The sequence below is a fragment of the Periophthalmus magnuspinnatus genome, chromosome 20 (assembly GCF_009829125.3).
Source record: "Periophthalmus magnuspinnatus isolate fPerMag1 chromosome 20, fPerMag1.2.pri, whole genome shotgun sequence".
In the NCBI taxonomy this organism is placed as follows: Eukaryota; Metazoa; Chordata; class Actinopteri; order Gobiiformes; family Gobiidae; genus Periophthalmus; species Periophthalmus magnuspinnatus.
This window is the reverse complement of record NC_047145.1, coordinates 15,833,968-15,853,937: the sequence shown is the minus strand read 5'-3', so window position 1 is coordinate 15,853,937 and position 19,970 is coordinate 15,833,968. Positions and strand designations below refer to the sequence as shown.

General features: G+C 38.4%; 2 protein-coding genes across 3 annotated transcripts in view; both read left to right on the top strand.

Moving 5' to 3' along the window:
• map3k22 (mitogen-activated protein kinase kinase kinase 22) overlaps positions 1 to 13,908 on the top strand; it is a 37,304-nt gene extending 23,396 nt beyond the window's left edge. For both annotated transcript variants that reach the window (XM_033985649.2, XM_033985650.2), the window contains 13 exons: positions 1,339 to 1,438; positions 2,133 to 2,237; positions 3,004 to 3,118; positions 5,449 to 5,582; positions 6,757 to 6,830; positions 7,593 to 7,654; positions 8,933 to 9,004; positions 9,354 to 9,515; positions 10,194 to 10,342; positions 10,562 to 10,693; positions 11,300 to 11,429; positions 12,225 to 12,402; positions 12,560 to 13,908. In XM_033985649.2, coding sequence (XP_033841540.1) covers positions 1,339 to 1,438; positions 2,133 to 2,237; positions 3,004 to 3,118; positions 5,449 to 5,582; positions 6,757 to 6,830; positions 7,593 to 7,654; positions 8,933 to 9,004; positions 9,354 to 9,515; positions 10,194 to 10,342; positions 10,562 to 10,693; positions 11,300 to 11,429; positions 12,225 to 12,402; positions 12,560 to 12,788 — 1,642 coding nt within the window. In that variant the 3' untranslated portion in view covers positions 12,789 to 13,908. The remainder of the gene's footprint in view (positions 1 to 1,338; positions 1,439 to 2,132; positions 2,238 to 3,003; positions 3,119 to 5,448; positions 5,583 to 6,756; positions 6,831 to 7,592; positions 7,655 to 8,932; positions 9,005 to 9,353; positions 9,516 to 10,193; positions 10,343 to 10,561; positions 10,694 to 11,299; positions 11,430 to 12,224; positions 12,403 to 12,559) is intronic.
• Positions 13,909 to 14,627: 719 nt separating this feature from the next.
• cry-dash (cryptochrome DASH) lies at positions 14,628 to 19,441 on the top strand. The gene is made up of 14 exons (XM_033985744.2): positions 14,628 to 14,820; positions 15,189 to 15,361; positions 15,544 to 15,637; positions 15,714 to 15,844; positions 15,919 to 16,067; positions 16,354 to 16,442; positions 16,637 to 16,710; positions 16,784 to 16,873; positions 17,906 to 17,985; positions 18,060 to 18,119; positions 18,555 to 18,712; positions 18,804 to 18,923; positions 19,054 to 19,230; positions 19,309 to 19,441. Exons 1-14 carry the CDS (start codon positions 14,758 to 14,760, stop codon positions 19,423 to 19,425), a joined length of 1,575 nt encoding a protein of 524 aa, XP_033841635.1. The 5' UTR covers positions 14,628 to 14,757; the 3' UTR covers positions 19,426 to 19,441.
• Positions 19,442 to 19,970: the final 529 nt, after the last annotated feature.

The window sequence follows — 19,970 nt, the reverse complement described above, 5'->3', positions numbered from 1 at the left end:
AAATATACACATGTAGTCCATATGTGATTTGACTTTAAAGAGAGATCCGGTAGACAGATGGACACTGCGCATATAGGCATACTGCAGATGAGTTAGACATCCACAGAGGTCTGTCATGATAACACATTTTGAAGTGTGATATGTTGTTGAAGCAAAAATTTAGACTATAAATGATAATATTGAAACCAAACCCCAAAAAAGCAGAATTATCCCCAAAATGTATTCTAAATGTACAATATTGTAAACCTTCTACAGCTCAAATCTAATTGTAGTGCAGCAAAATAACCCAAATTTTCCCATTATTACAAAGAAAAAGTACCCACGATAAATACTGACCTCCAAAATGTATCGTTCCTTCTACCATATATTGACCGATAAGTCGATATAGTAATTATTGTGACAGGCGTACATCCACACTCTCCACGCATCTCCATAGAACAGTCTTTGTCTTACACCAATGTGTGGGTGGTCTTCATGTGATTTCACAGTATTTTAAATGACCTATAGTGTGAGACTGAGCTCGTGGTTGTGTTAAATTGTTAAAATATTTTATATAATTTACCACCATTTTGTGAATGTTCAAATGTTTGAGAGGCTTTATTATGGTTTGGAGTGGGCATGGGACGATATTGAAATTTGATGTCACAGTGATCATGGCCAACATAATTGCGATTAACGATTATATCACAATAACAATGACAGTTTAAAAATGGTATGAATATGAATAATTATAATTTTAATATTATGAATAGGTTCCATGTTTTAACAACTTTTATATAATTGTACTTTGTCTTAAATAAAAACAAGTACGATTTAGAAAAGAACATTATATTTTTCTGCACATTCTGGTGATGTAATGGCGATAATCTTTGTCAGCGATTACCACAGTATCATATCCCATGAACGATTAGTATCTACTCTTTTTATCACAATAAACTGTATTATTCTTTATTTTCCCTAATTTACAGTGACTGAGGCTCTCAAAATGTTACAAAAACTGACATAAATATGCAATACTGGCAGTAGACGGAGCATGAAAATTAAAAATATATATCATTATCAATAAATGGGATATGTCTTTTTCCTGAGTCTAGATTGTTAAGCCTATTCAGTGACTGGTGGCTCAGCGAGCTTCTTCCCTTGACCCAGCAGCTAACCTGTCCCTTTTCTGTGTGTTGCCATAGAAACACTTTTGGAAAAATGGCCTCGAAAGAGATTCCTACTTGGTCATTTATCTAAACGCTGTGTGAAAGAGTATTCGGTGCATGTTAATTATGAACCATGAGAGTGGAACTGTGAAAGTGCCTCAGAATGACTGTGTTTGTGCTTTGTCCACAGAATCATCCCGTTTCAGAGGCCATTGAAGATCAAGGAGCTGCAGCAGAAAGTGACTGAGGCCTTTGGACAGCAGATGGACATGTTCTTCATGGAGAAAGAGGTGTGAGAATGCAGGCTCAGACCAGACATCACCAACACACATGGGCACATTTGAATATATGAGAAACATGAGATTCACTCATTCACACTGTGGTGACAGCACACAAGTCTCTCTTTTGTCTGACACAGTTCAAATGGAGTTGACTCATAAGATTCATTTAGTGGCCAGTTAATTATTGAAATTATTATTTCTATTGTACCTTCAACATTTTGGTATAGAATTTTGACCACATTTAGTTTTTGAAAATTGAAAAAATAAAATAAAAAATTAAACAAAAACAAAAACAAAAAGAACGTAGCATGTGTTGTGCATGTGTAGTCCATATAATGATAATTGATTAATACATGTGTTATTGATTTATTCAATTATTAATTAGTCACAAAATATCAAATTAGTCATTACAACCATAATTTAGATTTTGTTTAGTTTAGAGCCACTTTGATACACAGAAAAAAACAGCCTTGCACCAGATTATTCCTTCTATTGTAATTTATGTTTTGACCTCGGATAGTCCTTATCTGGTCATTAAATATTGTTCAGTCCTTTAAAAAGTCACTGCTGGATACTTACTGGAGTGAAACTCTACTTGATAGGTTTGTGCATCAGTGACACATGGAGCAGCCCTTTACGTCATGCACATGTGAACACAATGCAAGCTGAAAGGTCATGTGTTGTATGTTTTCTTGTCCTTTAGTTGCTGCTGCCTCTGAAGACTCAGGAGGACCTCGACCAAGCCGTGTTGACACTGGGGACCAATGGGCTGCTGCGGATACTCCTCAAGACCCCCAAGAACAACCATGTGAGCAGCTCTCAGCCATATGTATACTGCAGAATAACATGAAACTACTGAAACTACTGTTACTGTAGAAATAATATGTTGTAATATACCGAACCCGGAGCAATGAACAACTGACATATTGTGTAATGCTCCCTACAGTGGAAGTCTGACCAGGCTTCCATTGTAGGGAGTATTATCACTTTTTATGACTTAGGTCAGATGGAGCTATTAGCAACAAGGACCGAGTTGAAGGTGTCCTTGGTTTAATAGGTTCCCCATCCATTGTCTTCAGTAAATCACACTAAATGGCTACGGGCCCATATGTAAACTATTTGGACTATTCTTTAGCCAAATGTTGCTAAATATAATACATGAAATCTGTATGAATTATTTTAGATTGATTTAAAATTATTTGAAACCAACTTACCATACATACGGTTGAAGAAAATATTATTAGTCAGTTGTCTAAGGCTATTCATTTTGTTTAATGTAATGACTAATAAAACTGACATAAAAAAACAAACGCGAAGAATATAGATAATTTGCTTTGCTCAATAAACAAATTAATGGGTCCCACAATATTTATAGAGTGGATTGATATTTTTAGACAGATAGATTTGAGTTACCGTAAGTTTCTCAGAAGTGTGAGCTGGAGCTGTACAGGTTCAGTCCTGTGTGTGACATGGTGTAAGTGGACAGTGATGTAATGCACTTCCTGCCCTTATCTTGTTCCTTACATGGTCTGTTCTCACGTCTCTAACCCCCCTGTCCTCTGTCTTATGTGCAGTACCTACAGGTGAACACTAGGGACAAGCAGAGCGAAATGAAGTCATCGCGGTCACTGGGGGACCTCAAGGGCTCGCTGCTCAAGGGCTCCGAGCGGGTGCGCAAACACTCCACAGGTAAGGGTCAAAAAATGTGTGCAAGTCACAAGCAATGAGTTATGTGTAGCATCATGACAAAACTAACACCTAAACTGCAAAAAATATCACTGAGAATTAATGTAATGTAAGGCTATGATTTATGCAAATAAAATTTGTACTTTACCTGGTATCTGTTTATGGGCATATAGAATGTAGTCAAGAATTTGCATATTATCCTGAAATCTATAAATGGTTTTAGAACTTAGAAATTAGGACTGTCGCTATTGCAGTAAATGATTTAAAATATAATATGACATCTCTTGAATAGAAACAAGTCCTGAAACTGTTGTATATAACAGGAAGCTGAAATCCATGAATACATTGTAGCTTAATTTATCATATATATTTTAATGCTGTGCTACCTTAATATACGTTTGCGTCTCATGGTGCCTTATATGATAAGTGATAGGCAAAGGAAGGAAAATTAAATGTTGTCTTGGTGATTGAGTTTCCATCTTGTTATTCCGTTCCAATCTCAAGGTGGCCCATCTTTGTCAGTTTATAAATGGAAGTTGACAGTGTCGCAGCAGTGTTAATGGCAGCAGAGGAACATGCTTTGTCAGAGAAGGCAAACGCAGAGAAGCTCTTAGGTGAAAGTGATGTGTCAGGTCACTGCAAGGGCAAGCTGTACACGTCATACCAAGCAGCTCCCAGCCTAATATATGCAGTACATAGCACAATCTGTTCTTACTAAGTATAGAAAGACTTTTTATTAGAAATGTTTTGATCACTCTATTACATAAACACTCACTATTTAGGTTTAATGGAGAAGGGTTCGCAAACTGGAGACCATGAAAAAGATATTGCTATGTTTGGAATGTTCCACAATATGGCATTAAACTTGCCGTTCAAAAATCCTGTAGAAAACATGTTTTCTTACTGGGAGAAGGTTACCTCTCTACAGATCTGACCTGTAACATGACCTGCTTGTCTCCATGGATAGGTTTAATGCCGTTCTGTGGAACATTCCATGCAAAACAATAACAAACAAGCAGGTGGCAGACCCTCCAACAGAAGTCACATAGAGCAACTTTAAGATTATTATTATTAACACAGTTGTTGCAAAAGTATATCTCCGGGATCCTTTATCGTTTATCATGTAACACTATGAGAAGGTTTGTTATGTTATGTCAGTTTGAAACCCTAGACTTCCAAATCGTTTCCAAACACTTTTGCTGAATCCCCAAAAAGGTCAATCTGTCAGGCACATTTCAGCCACAAACGCAGACAGCCCACACGCTCACTTTCCACACTCATTTTTCCTGCAACAGGGTGAAAAGGCCTGTCACGATAACACATTTTGAAGCATGATATATTTTATTTAATGATAAATGATAACATTGAAACTACTGACACAATAATAATAAAGCAGTTCCCAGTAAACAGATAGACAGATCGCAGATTGCAGAGTGAAGCAATAATTAGCCATAGAAATTCCTTATTCAATCCTCTACAGCTGAACTCTTTTCATATTACTAAAACTAAAATAACACAAATGTCAGCACTATTGCAAAGAAAATGTACACACGATATTGAGCCCCAAAATCTATTGTTGCATCTATCATATATTGAACGGTAAGTTGATATACCTGTCAGAGCTCCTTCCCTTCTCCCCCCTCTCTTCTCATAAAATCAGTGCATCCCTATATTAATTGTTTAGAATCACTTTCAAATTCCTAATGGCCGGTCGAGTAACTATGGAGTATCTTCAATGGTAAAGTAAAAACAAAGATGCAATGTGTAACTTTTTTGTGGGGAGTCTGCTTGTCTCCATGAACATGCTATGTTATGGTTGACATTAGGGCATTAAACTGGTCAGTTTCCATGGAGACAAGCAGGTGACACCACATGTAATTTAATAAATTACAAAATAAGTTTAATGCTACACTGCGGATCATTCAAGGCAAAGCAAGACAGATGCCCCACCACCTGCCTGAAAATTTACAAGGTTTAACTTTAAGTCTTATAATATTTGGGCATTTTGAGCCTTAGGATGCTGTGTGCTCCTTGTCAGTTTAGTCACAGTTTGAGCTGCCTCTCTGTGTCAAGGACGATTGCTCTGTCTGGCTGCAGCTTGGTTGGGGGAGCGTTTGTCACAGTAATTGAGGGTAGAGGTGGTGTCAGCGTACTTTTGTAAATCATCTCTTGCAGTCCTAGCACGGTTGAACTTGTAACCATGAATAGCGCTGTTTACTTCCTTCTGCCCTCCTGTTCCTACCTCTTCATCTGTGCCCTATGCATTCCTTCCTTCACTTTACTTTATGTATTCGGTCTATATAACACTTGTCTGTTTGCTTGCGTGCTTACAGGCTCGCTGCACACAGGCAGGACGTCCCCTCCGCCGGGTAGTGTCCCAGAGGAGCAGCAGCAGATCGCACGCCAAGGCAGTTACACCAGCATCCACAGCGAGGGAGAGTTCATCCCTGAGACACTGGACCCAAATGTAAGCAACCAAAAACACTCAGTAATATACAGTCATAATCATTTATATTGAAGTAAGGGATGGACATTTTAATGAAGAGGTCTATAGCCTATCCTGTCAGTAAAGCATGTTTGTGGAAGATTATTATTTTTTGTTTGTTTTCTTAAGGTGCACTTTGTACATTTTTAGTTGAGGCATTTGCCACCTGCTTGTCTACTTGTAGATGTATTTTTTCCCCCTGGAATGTTCCATGGTTTGCTATAAAACTTATCAGTCTCCATGGAGACAAGCAGGTGTTGCCACCAAGCCAAGTTACAGGTCAGATCTGCTCCAGTTTTTAATGTTTTATATGGACTTGTAGACTTGTTTGTTTTCTGCTTGTATTGTATTTTAAACAGGACACCCATGAAAAAGTGAGGCCAAACACTATCATTTTGTTCCACTGTATAAATAAAGATAAAGAAAGAAAGAAAGAAAGAAAAGAAAGAGAGAGAGAGTGGACTGCTTACACTGCTCCTAGCAAGAATGTATGTAAAGAATGGGCAATAAAAAAGACCTAATAGAATAAATGCAAAATAGATACATTTATGCATACAGTGGAACATTTCAGGCAAAAGCAATATCATCTCCTTAGATACAAAGAACACCATTTTATTTTATTTATTTTTTTTTACAAAATATAATACAATTTAAAATCCTGATTGATAATTATGAGAAAAAGGTGATACATTTTTTGTCATGTCACCCAGCCCTAATTAGATTAGCAATCAATAGTTGTTAATAGAAAAGAAATTTTCAATTCTGTCAGCTGGACAAAAACAAACAAACAAACAAACAAACAAACATACAAACATCCAGATGACAGAATTTATTTATTTTTTTTACTATGGATCACACCTGGAGCACTGAGGGATTAGACAGTCATTCTTAATCTTGTTTAAAGCACATGTTTCTTACTGTGTAAAAATATTTTCTTCAAAGTAGAACTCATCATACTGGTTTCCTGTTGTTACATTTTTGCTGTCAATATTCTAAAAGGGAATGTATTTGTGCTCTTCCTTGTGCTATGATCCACATCAACATTTTGCCTGTAAAACTGTCTGAAGTTTTCTTGATAAAATAGTCCACTGTTGCTTTAAGTGTAAATACTATGGTCACCTCAGTGATAGTCCTGATGTGTTTGTTGCTCTGTCAGATGCTGGATCCATTTGGAAGTGCAGACAACTCACTGTCGAGCAGCTGTCAATCAATAGACCAAGCACTGGACAGGTGAGTCCCTATCTCCTGTTATGGCCTTGTCTGCAGACGTGTCCTTTATACGGCATCTACCATGGGCACTCTGCTATGGACACTCTACTATGAACACTGCCGTTTTTTTGAGGCTGTAGCCTTTATATTTTGGGGATTTTGTACAAAACAAAGCAGAGAGTTAGATTTGTAAACAGTGCTAAAGGGCGCTGCTCTGATGTGACCCTGGAAAAGGAACCAGGTCATTCTGCTGTTGCCATAGAGACTCTTATCTGCAGCCAGGATTCCTCTGTTAACATATATAAGGCAGAAGTGGTAAAAACCTGTAAGACTGCACTGTATGACTGAGTCAGAGGTTATGGAAAATGTGCAGTGTTGAAAGAGCACAAGTGGAGAATGCAGACGAATGAATCAAAAGGATAAGAACAGTGAGGGAGAGTTAGCTGGACGGAAATGGCTCTACCTGCACGAGGCTTATCTGGGCTCCAGGCTGCAGAACAATGGCAGGAAACCAGTGCATGGAACTTTTCCCTGCGAGCGGGCATTCATGCCCCTTTTCCAGGGTCTCGTGGCCCGATGCTGCCCCGCGGTCAGCAGAGACGTCACTCTCTGTCCACTTGTCTGGGCTGGACTGGTCCATACAGAACTGAGTCCAATAATGAGCTGATTATGTTCAGTTAGTTCACTGGTCATAAAGAGGGTTTCATTTTTTGAGAAAATAACTTCTTGCAAGCTGTCTCTTTATATTGAGTTAACAGTGTGTGTTATTTTTTCTCATTCCAGTCCTCCTTTTTCACAAAACAACCGTGACAATAATTACCTGAACCTCAATTATGAATACAAAGGTAAGACAGAAGAACTATACATCATTGATATATCAGAGCTCCAGTGTGAAACAGTTTCTGACTTTTGAGCTAATTTTAGACTATACATTGGGAAAAGATGAGCATAAATAACAATAAATTCAGCTGTCTGTAATTATACAAAAGAAAACATGTTTTCTGCCTGAAATAAACACAGCATACACATGCACATTAAGAAAAGGAAAGAAAAGAGCTTTTGTTGACATTTTTCATTCTACACATTGCATTGTGCACTCTGAGCATTAGGCGAAATTGGTTTGTTTATATGTAATGTATATTCTATGTGGAGCCAAGTGTCTAAGTGGGTGATAAAGGAGGTGTGATAGCATCATCATGTATGTCTTCTGTGCACTCTTTGTCGGTGCTTTCTCAGTCTTTAAGGGTCTTTTCCTGTCTCTTCATACAGACCTCCTCCTCTGTCCCCTCTCCGTGCTCCTGTGTCTGTCTGCTGTCTCCCTGGGGTGTCTGCCCCTTTTCCTTCTGAACACAGATCAAATACAGCAGGACCACAGATAACGCCACACTAATCCCTGCAAACAGGCGCAGTGGCAGTCCCTCCAATCTGCTCATTTCGCTCTCCAGCCCCATCCCTGTGCTGTAAATTAAAGAGCGACTCAGCACACAGTGTACAGCAGAACCTTCCTATAGATCACTTCAATAATCTCTCACTTGGACACATAACACAAGTCTTTTCTGCTCTGTGGCCTTTCCTGCAGAGGAATACGCTGTTTGTTTACTATTCCCAATGACTCGATTTTTCCTTTCAATGCTCCATAGCCATACACAAAAAATAACCTCTGTCTCCATGGGATACGGCTACAAAAACAGCACAGGGGGAGGCAGTCATCTGACAAAACAGCTGCTTTCAATTGCATGTGGCTTCACTGCTCCATATTTAGTGTGTGTGTCAATGAGTGAGTGTCAACTCTCGCATGCGTCAGCGGTGCTCCCCACCTGCCTTTAGTTACTGGTTCGCTGGGTTAAGAGCTAAAGCTCAGCCAGCACACATGGGGCACTAAAATGCATGTGAATGAAATTACTTTGGTTGAGTATATTGAATTATTTGTACAAATACAATAGCCCATACAAAAAATCACAAGGAGGGTTTGTTAAAAATCCATTTATCTGTCCTGAAGAGATGAATGAATCCTATAAACTTATGACTACAGGGCCTTGGCACAAAAATAAGACATTAAAATATACTTAAATGTGTAAAATAAGTGGTTAAGTGTACTGTAACAAAACCATCTTCTTATTCAGGACGGCATCGGAAAGGAGGCACTTTTCCTCGACAGTTCCAGCTGCCAAATCCCAGCAAAGATTATGGAGACCGTAAGCAAACAACTGCTTCTATAACAGAATAACAACATACATATTTAGGAGCAAACTTGAACTTTTATGCAGACTACGCCTTAGAGTTGCTTGTAATGGCTTATATTGTCAACCTTGGCTAGCAGCATTTTACGTTTCCCTGTGGTGAATTTGGACTGTATAAAACACAGCGCTGTGCTTCCTGCCTGATAGGAAATGTAATGAAGCTTGTTGGCTTATGGTTAATCAAGACACCATGTTATCCTAGCAGTACTTTTTAAATTACTTAAAATAGTCATATTAAAACTAAGATGCAATACTTTACAGTTCATACCATATTGTCTTGTTTGTCTTTTTTATGTGTTTTCAGGTCGCCGCACACTTCCACGAAGCTTCATGCCTCAGGAGAACTTGTTCCAGCTGGTTCCCTCCAGTCGTTCTCGGAGCTACATTGGGGACAGTACACTCCAGTACAGTGATCTACGCACACTGGGCCGCACCACAGACAAGAGCTGTCAAAGAGGAACCAAGTGTGAGTCTGTGGAAAATGATACCTACATTTTAAATTTAGGGATTTAGTTGAAGTAGGTTTTTAAAAGGTACAATGCCAAGTTTAATAGATAACAGTCTCCACTCACTCAGTTTCATGCTTTTGTTAATGTTTAAAATAAAAATAAAAATTGGATGCAAAGAGCTTCCAAATGCTATGTCAGAATCATTCTCTATTCTCACATTTGTTCATATTTGTTAAGTCTGTCTCTTTGAGGCAACAAAAACATGGCACTCAGCACATTGTGGTTGAGATGCTAGTCTTGCTCCTCACCTCCCCCGCACGAGCAAACTGTTAAACACAGCCTCTACACAGCCCAATAACTCAAACCCAAATCTCTGAGCCATGGTTGTAACTCTGTCTTTGCTGATTTCTGTTTTCTGTTGATGGAGCTACGTTTGACTTGGTTCTTTGGGGGGTTTCCCCTGTCTGTATCATTTGAGAAGATCTGTGGTCAGAATAACTTAAGACCCTGGGGTGGGCTTAACATCTTGTCTGGCTTACTCCTTATTTACAGTTGTTTTTGTGGTTGATTCTGACGCATGGCTCAGAATTAGTGTTTGCTCAAAAAAGTATCTCAGTGGACTTGTCTGCCTCGGGGGCTAAGCAGAGGGTGATTTACTGTAAGATGTTCATCATCTAGTCTTGTGTCTCTTGTAGCTCCTCGGGCGCCAGTCAACTGGAGACAGGGCAAGCTCCTGGGACGTGGAGCATTCGGGGAGGTCTATCTGTGCTATGATGCTGACACAGGCCGCGAGCTGGCTGCCAAGCAAGTGCCCTTTGACCCTGACTGTCAAGAAACCAGCAAGGTAAAGAGAAAAGATCACATCTTTTTAAAAGATAAAAAAATGAAAATGAAATGAAACCAGGGCCATATATACACAACTCTAAACATAAGTTGTAAAGCCAAATGTACATTTCATTTACATTTTTCACTAGGAAAATTAAAGAACGAAAGAGTCATTGCTTCGACATTGTGTAATCTACTGTATTGTGCCTCTCTAATACGCAGTGTTGTTCCTCTGTAGGAGGTGAATGCTCTGGAGTGTGAGATCCAGCTGCTGAAAAACCTGCGCCATGATCGGATCGTTCAGTATTATGGCTGCCTGCGGGACTTGGAGCAGAGGAAACTCACCATTTTTGTTGAATACATGCCTGGGGTTAGTACTGTGCAAGACAATTCTTCACCTTATTTTGTACATGTCAAGTCTTCAAAAAACAAGATTTTTTGTTTCTGTTTGGCAAGACAAGAGCAATATAATAAAGATAAAATATAAAATCTTCCAACCATTTGTAGAACAGTTCTCAAATTTGAACACCTGTCAGCACAGACATCCTTAGCTGTTGATGTCAGCAATGAAGCTTTTTCACGAGACTGTTTTCTCCCTAAATAATCGACTTAATGAGCTGCTGTCGCCTGCTCACACTTTCCCTGGAAGGTTCAACTGTTTATCTTAAATCTACGTTGACAAGGAGAGAAAAAACTTGGATGACACAGCCAAGTTTGTGGGTGTCTGAAGCTTTGTGGTTAACCCATAAGAATTAAGCTGCTATTTGAGACAGGCTATGGATCATATTAATGCTATTGAAATGTCTGGTTTACTGTTAAGATTGTTGAGTACAAAATAGTACTTTTTTATTAACATAGGTAATATAAAATTATATGAGAACTAGTTGGATAAGTACCATCAATTTACATACAATTAAACTTAGTGTATATGTGGGTGAATGCTTTGTATTGATTCTTTCTTTTGTTTTTTAACTAGGGTTCTGTGAAGGACCAGTTGAAAGCCTATGGGGCTCTAACAGAGAAGGTAACACGAAGATACACCAGGCAGATCCTCCAAGGAGTCTCCTACCTGCACAGCAACATGATCGTACACCGAGACATCAAAGGTAGCGGCATTAAAGAAAAGGTCACCATATTCATTTGATTTTAACCAGTGCAGACAGTACAGTGACAGTAGTCACAAGTTAAGCTGGAAATGCAATTCAGTTATTCATTGTTGTCAACTATTTTTCATTTACTAATTTATCTGATGAGCAAGCCTGGAAAAATGTCCTATTTCAAACTCTTCCTTGAGCTATTTTAGGCTCCTTTTTGGCCAAGTTGACTAGTCTAAAAATGTTCAACACTGGATGGAAAGATTTCAGTTTGGCTGCTCACGGTCTCTGCCCCATTCAACCATCGCCAGAAATGTGAACCGTACTGTTTAATGGGGGGAAAAAGATAGTAGGGTCCACAAATTTCTGAAGGTAAAATTGGGAGGGATTTTCCATCTAGACACTTTCATGCTGCACACTCATCACACTGTACAAGAGAGCCACTGTCTGCACTAAAAGCAGTGTCAGCAGCACACAGATTTTGGGCAGCCTCTTCAAAGACTGGTGTGAAATTAGGCACTAAAATGTTGATCAACTAAGCTTTTTAACAGCCAGCAAAAAGGCATAAATAAAAAGTGGTTTGTCAATGTCTACCCAGTTCCTCTGGGTGTGGAGCATGAGTGCCCATGCACATTAGTCATTGATCAAATAGTGGCTGAAATGGGAAACACAAAATGAAGAAGTTGTTCGAGTTTCCAGTTCCGCTAAAGAAACTGGGAGACAAATTGCACTGAGCACACAAACTGACCTAGTATCATCCAGTGGACACATGGTAGATTCTTGCTTAATTCAGTCTCCCTCTGCCAGGTGCCAACATCCTGGGGGACTCTTCAGGAAACGTGAAGCTGGGAGACTTTGGAGCCAGCAAAAGAATCCAGACTATCTGCATGTCTGGTACAGGAATCAAGTCTGTCACTGGCACCCCCTACTGGATGAGCCCAGAGGTCATAAATGGAGAGGGATATGGGCGAAAAGCTGATGTATGGTAAGTCAGAAATCATCTTATAGACCTAGAATACTTTATAAATCTTCATCTCCAACTCTCCTATAGTATGTAATCTGTATTTGTTTATTGCAAATTATAATTATATAGCTTTGTTTAACTTTTGTCATAAAATTTTCTATGATTTGATTTTCTTCAGGAGTGTTGCCTGCACTGTTGTGGAAATGTTGACCCAGAAACCTCCTTGGGCTGAGTACGAGGCCATGGCTGCCATCTTTAAAATAGCCACTCAGCCGACAAAGCCTCTGCTTCCAGAGGGAGTGTCGGACCACTGCAGAGACTTCCTGAGGCAGGTGTTTGTGGAGGAAAAGTGGAGGCCGACTGCAGATGCCCTGCTCAGTCACCCATTCGTTCAGGGCAGTTTCTGATGCTCCATCCCTCCCCTCCCCTGCCTGTGAGGCCCCCATGGCCCCGGCACTCCCCTCCTCTTCGGCCCGCTCCGCACCTCAGGGCCTTCTGTCACCAGGCTCCAGGGTCCACTCCGCCTCCACGCCCTGTCATCTATCACCAACATCTGCCTTGTCAGGACTGACATCCCTGTACCGTCACCACCTTTCTCAGAATGAAGGGTTCGCAGAAGGGCCAGGTCAGCTACTGTCAGACATCCTGAATCCTCCGAGGCATTGCGAGCATTCCCCAAAGACGGGACTGACAAGAAAGCACTTAGCAGTCTGGCAAGCTCCAGACAGTTTTTATTCCAAGACTAGGAAAGTGGTTAGAGATGTGAAGCCTCAAACTGTCGAGGTCTCACTTATTGCACTCACCTTGTGCTAAGAATAGAGTCTTGTACAGGCCAAACCACATGTAAGCAAGAATGACAGGTGATCCTGCTAGTACTGTAAGTAACTCACCCACAGGTGGTGGCAGTGAGTTACACTGTCTAGAGAATATTTTTATATTAAAGCCACATACAAAGTCATCCTAGCTGCTTGTCTGTTAAAACAAGTATTTTTGTTAACGCCTTACAACTCTGTAAGTAAGAATTATTGTAAAGGGTCTCCTGATACTGATGTTACACCATTACACATCTGAATTCAACACTGCACTTTTGATTCCATGCATTTGAACACTTACGCAAGATAATCAACAGAATATTTTTATACCTGGTTGTTTTTATATATTCTTATAATGAATTGTTTTACTCAGTGTCTAGACATAAGAACCAAATCGATGCATTAGTGTGCAATGTTTATTAAGCAATACCAACAATACTGTTGGACCTATTCATTCCAGCTTCCCATGCAGTGAGCCTTGTGCCATACATGTCCAAAGAGATAAAGAAGTCACAATGGTATGCAGACAAGGTAACAGTATTACAGTAGTTCAGTTGGATTTTTGTCACTTCACATATGCCTTGTTTATTATGGCAGCTTTGTGCACTACTGCACGGACCAAATGCATCTTTACAATGTTACTTTCATGGTTTCATATTATTAATGTAATCACTCAAATGCCTTTTTCCAAACTGCATGAACCTTGGTCACTTAATGGCCACCACTCTATAACTGCGAAGAAGAGAAAAGAAGATTGGTGTGAGATTAAAATGGTAAATGAAAATGCTGTATTGATGACTATCAATATATATGGGAAGACTGATGGTGTAGATGCTGTAGTACAGTGGCACTTGAAGGAAAGGATGATCAAATCTTTTTGTAACACTTTACAGTGCCTTACACAGTGGTAAACTTCTGTTCACTGCCAAAGCACAAAGCGTCTCCAAGAGGTGAGCAGCTCTTCTGTTTTGAGCACAATTTGCTCAAGTTCTTTGAAGAATATATTGTAAATACTTGTCAGCACTTTTGTAAGAAAAACTTTGCATTATGGAAATCTATCTTATGGAACGTAATAGTAGTAGTAGGATTATACCTACAGGAACATGCATTCAAGCTTTGTGGCAGTCTGGCAGAAACAGCTGTGGCTTATGACTGGGACAATTTCTGACTTAAGTCTTGAAAATGAAAAGCATCTTTTGTACATTTAACTTAATAAAGAAAAGTATACTCTGCCATCAACATTGTTGTGTTTTCTTGCAATGACTTGTTGATTCATAATTTAGTCTGGATAATCACATCAAATGTTAGTTATAACATAATTATAAAACACTGTTTTTGCCAACAATAAGGAAATGTGTTGAATTGCAAACGAACATTTTATTTAGAAAAGTCACCGGAAGTGCCGCCCAACAACAGCGTTATCAAACAGCAGCTGTTTGGTAACGCGGAGGTTTGGTAATGCGAGCTGTTTTTCCAAAGAGTAGATGAGGTGAATGAGCTCCCTGGCCTGTCCACGTTGAATTACGATATTACAAAAGTGATTTTGTCTTTAACGTAGAAGATCATGTCTACCGCTCGTACAATAATCTGTTTATTACGGAACGACTTGCGCCTGCATGACAACGAGGTAAGGGAAACATTTAAAAGTTGCGACTCTTAGTCGTCACTTAAGCTTTTTAAAAAAATAACGTTTATGCTATAAATTGGTGCATAGAAATGTATTATGTTGTGTCGTGTATCTATTTTCTAATGTTACTGTCTTTTATGCGGTCTATTAAAGCTGTGTGGCTGTTCATGGGGCTGTGCGTTGAGCTAAAGTTCTGAAGTTATTCGACCACTTCACTTCCGGGTTGTTCTTTCATAATAAGAGTGTATAACCAACCCAATAATTGTAATACACTGTTCATAATGCCAGCCAGTCTGCTCTTGTTATTAATAGTAAAATGCATATCTTATTGTAGTATTGTTGAAGTATTATTATTATGGTTCTTTCAGCTTTTCCATTGGGCCCAGAGACATGCAGAACACGTAGTCCCCTTATACTGCTTTGACCCCAGGCATTATGAAGGAACTTACAACTACAACTTTCCAAAAACTGGGCCTTTCCGTCTGCGATTTCTACTGGACACCATCAAAGACCTCAGAAACACATTAGTTAGCAAGGGCAGGTAAGTAATTATTTTTTTTTGTATTCATATAATAGCTATCTTCATATACTAAAACGGGATGTATTGGTTAGAACGGTTAATTTGATTTTTAAAAGTTTCCTGTTCAAACCATTGGCAAACGTAACTATTTGTATGCCCTTGTAAGTCAATAACTGTAATGATTGTGTTTATTATTATGGCAGCAACCTTATTGTGAGACAGGGAAAACCAGAAGATGTTGTAGCAGACCTTATCAAGCAGCTGGGAACTGTCAGCACTGTGGCATTTCATGAAGAGGTCATTTTAATTTTTATTGTCCAATTTATTCTTAGATTTTCGATATGGACATTTTTCTATAACTGGTCTGTTTCAGGTAACATCAGAAGAGCTGACTGTTGAGAAAAATGTAAAGTCTGTTTGCGCTCAGATGAAGGTCAAGGTTCAAACCTGCTGGGGGTCTACTCTGTACCACAGAGACGATCTGCCTTATAATCACATTTCCAGGTAACAAAACATTAAATTACTGAGGAAAAATAGCTGAATATCTTAAAATTTGAGTTAATTCTGTGCTCTTATAGACTGCCAGATGTTTATACTCAGTTCAGGAAAGCAGTAGAAAGCCAAAGTAGTGTGCGACCCGTCTTTCCAACTCCCGAGAAACTTAAGCCAATTCCCCCAGGGCTCCAAGAAGGAGCTATCCCCACTGCGGAAGACTTAAAACAGACAGGTGAGGAAATGAAACTTTAATTGGATGTTTTTTTAATAAATGTTTTTGGACGTTTATTTCATAACCTCATTAAATGTATAATAATGTGGAATTGTTCTAGATAGCTCTGGGCTCATGGGAAAATGCATCTATTAAAGCTATCTCTGCAGTGTTCATTTTTATACTCCAATAAGCAAACCACTGTGTGCGCTTGTATTTTTCTCATTAGGTGTCAGCTAGTATATGTTATGTGTTTACGTGTTTATGTGTTTTTATGTGTTTTATGTGCAATGCTTTTTTTTAACAGAGCCAATTGATGATCCTCGTTCAGCCTTTCCCTGTCGTGGTGGAGAAAGTGAAGCTTTGGCCAGAATCAAACACTATTTTTGGGATACTGTGAGTTGAAACAGCCCCACAAAACCAAACTATGATGACATTATATATATATATATATATATATATATATATATATATATATATATATATATATATATATATATATATATATATATATATATATATATATATATATAATTTTTTTTTTAAATTTATTTATTTATTTATTTATTTATTTATTTATTTATTTGTAGAATGCTGTTGCAACATACAAAGAAACCCGTAATGGTCTGATAGGCGTGGATTATTCTACCAAATTAGCCCCATGGTAAATATATTATGAATAATACTTTTGTGTCAAAACAATTGCTGAATTAATCATTCCTACTGAAATTATCCAGGTTAGCACTGGGTTGCATTTCCCCTCGATATATTTATCATCAGATCAAAACTTATGAAACACAACGGACAGCCAATCAAAGCACATACTGGTGAGTCTCACTGCAAGAATTATAGTTATTATATTTACAGCTGAAACCAGAGGTTTACGTATACTGTACAAAAAGACACATACACTTTTTTCACACAATGTCTGACATGAAATCAGACTAAACTTTTCCTGTTTTAGGTCAATAAGGATTACCAAAATTATTTCTATTTGCTAAATGCCAGAATAACAGAAGAAGGATTTTTTAGACAATTTTTCATTACTTTCTTCAAAGTCACATGTTTACGTACATTTCATTAGGATTTGGTACCTCAAAACAATCCCATAACATGATGCTGCCAGCCCCGTATTTCACAGTTGGGATGGTTCTCAGACTTCGAAGCTTCCCCCTTTTTCTTCCAAACGTAGCAATGCTCATTATGGCCAAACAGTTCAATTTTAGTTTCATCATAAAAATCTGGCTTTTTATGTTACTTTTGGAGTAATGGCTTCTTCCTGACAGAGTGGCCTTTCAGCCTATATCGGTATTGTAATTGTTTCACTGTGGATAATGACACAAATTCAGTCAGCATCTTCACAAAGTCTCTTGCTTTTGTTCTTGGGTTGATATGCACATTTTGGATTAATGTTCATCTCTAGAACACAGAACTCGTCTCCTTCCTGAGCAGTATGCTGGCTGAACATTCCCATTGTATTTATACTTGTGTATAATTGTTTAAAGATGAAGAATCAGAAGCTTCCAAAGACATAACCTCATCTTCAGGGTTTTCACAAATTGTTTAAAGGCATAGTAATCTTACTGTATCCAAACTTCTGACTTTGAAGAAAGTAAAGAAAAAATGTCTTTTAAAAATCCTTTTTTCATTATTCTGGCATTTAGCAAATGGAAATAATTTTGGTAATCCAAACTGACTTAAAACATGAAAAGTTCAGTCTGATTTCTTGTCAGACAGTGAGGAAAAAGAGGAAAAACATGTATGTGTCTTTTTATATAGTGTATGTAAACTTCTGGTTTCGATGGTAGATGTGTATTAGACTCTAGAAATATATTTATGTTTCTGATATCTGTGCGCAGGGTTATATTTGAACTTCTGTGGAGGGACTACTTTAGGTTTGTGGCTGTTAAGTATGGAAACCAAATGTTCCACATCTATGGTATCGTTATGTCCTGTTACATTTTTACCAGCAGTATTGAAAGTAAAAAAAAAATAATGTAGTATTTCTTTCAGGACTTCAAAATAAATCTGTCCCATGGAAAAAGGATATGAAGCTGTTTAATGCGTGGAAAGGTTTGTTGCATTAAACTGTACTTCGTAAGTGAGTAATTAAAACTACTGTATATGTGTAATATAGGGCTGTCATGATAACAGATTTTGAAGCATGATATATTGCTCCAGAGTGATATTGCGATGAACGATAATATTGAAACTATTTTATCCAAATGTCTCAATAACAATAAAGCAAGATAATCCAGGTAAACCTTTTTTTTAAATAAACAGTATCATTAAAAGGCATGGGCTGCATCAGATTAACCACTAATTAGCCATAGAAGTCACGTATTCAACTTTCTACAGCTTTAAATTAATTTTTATCACAACAAAAATACCCCAAATCTCCCCATTTTTGCACAGAAATTATACACATGATAAATCTTGAGCTAGCTGTAATTTGTTGAACGACAAGTTGATATAGTAGTGTAATATACTCTTAAAATGCTTTTGCAGAGGGACGTACAGGGGTGCCTTTCGTAGACGCCAACATGAGAGAGCTGGCTATGACTGGTTTCATGTCCAACAGAGGGCGGCAGAATGTTGCAAGTTTCCTCACGAAAGACCTGGGCCTGGACTGGAGGATGGGTGCTGAGTGGTTTGAGTATTTGCTGGTACAAAACACTAGTACAGTCTTGTTATAAAGTTACATGACATTTATAGTTATTGTTTATGTAATAAATCATGCTTTTATATTTTTCAAAGATTGACTATGATGTCTGCAGCAATTACGGCAATTGGTTGTACAGCGCAGGAGTAGGAAATGACCCCAGGGAAAACAGGAAGTTCAATATGATCAAACAAGGCCTGGACTATGACAATAACGTAAGATTATGTAATACAAGTGAATCATGATTCAGATATGACTATATGTCCGTAATAACATCTTTCAAGTTCTTAATATTGCTTTTGTTGATACGTAATGCTCTGGACATGCCCCATCTGTCCATTGTAGGGTGAATTTGTCCGGCAGTGGGTCCCAGAGCTGCAGGCGATACGAGGGTCCGATGTGCACACACCATGGACCCTCAGCACTGCTGCTCTGTCACACGCTCAAGTGTCACTCGGAGAGACGTACCCTGTGCCCATTGTGATCGCACCAGAATGGAGCAGACATATGAACAAAAAACAGGTTAAGTTTGCATCTGCACCATAAAATCTCCATTATCAATGCTAGATCATGTAATAATATTTACATTTCCTTTTGCAGCCTGGGGGGGCTTCAGGGTCTTCACAAAGAGGAAAGAAGGGCCCGTCTCACACTCCCAAACAACACAAGGACAGAGGGATCGACTTTTATTTTTCTAAAGGCAAAGGGTTTCCATAAACTACAGACTGCATTTCTGAACTGCAGCTTTAAATTCAAACACAAGTTAAAGGAAACAGGATGTGAGATTGGTGAATTCACACACATCCAGCTAAGGTGAAGCTTATTTTTAGGTTTTCATTGTAACGTAAACAGGAACTTCTCTGCTGTTTTGTAACAATGTTGTTTTTTATTTTTGTTTATGTTATATTTGTTCATAGATCATTCAAAATAATACTCTACCTGAATGCTAAAAAATGAGCGAGTGTCTTTTTTTACAAATGTTTTTATTGTCTGTGTAATCCCTCAGTCGTCCAGGTCTGATGCACAACAAAAGATGAGGTTTAAATCTGTCAACTGGACAAATTTATAAATCCACTGTTTGCTGCTGTTGTATATATTTTCTACCTCTTAGTATTTTATTTTATTTTTAAGCATATCTTTTTTAACTTTGTGCATACCCTTATTTGTATTTATTCAGTGTTTTTATGTTGCTCTTTATCATCAAAGTAAGTCCCTAGTTTGTGAGCTGTGTTCACTGACAGTGGTAATAAAAGTCTTCTGAT

Excerpts from the sequence above, each read along its gene's own strand:
- cry-dash (XM_033985744.2), top strand. The coding sequence starts at position 14,758 with ATGTCTACCGCTCGTACAATAATCTGTTTATTACGGAACGACTTGCGC. Across the intron at positions 15,362-15,543 it reads ACATTAGTTAGCAAGGGCAG|CAACCTTATTGTGAGACAGG; the intron begins GTAAGTAATTAT and ends TTATTATGGCAG. Across the intron at positions 15,638-15,713 it reads CTGTGGCATTTCATGAAGAG|GTAACATCAGAAGAGCTGAC; the intron begins GTCATTTTAATT and ends GGTCTGTTTCAG.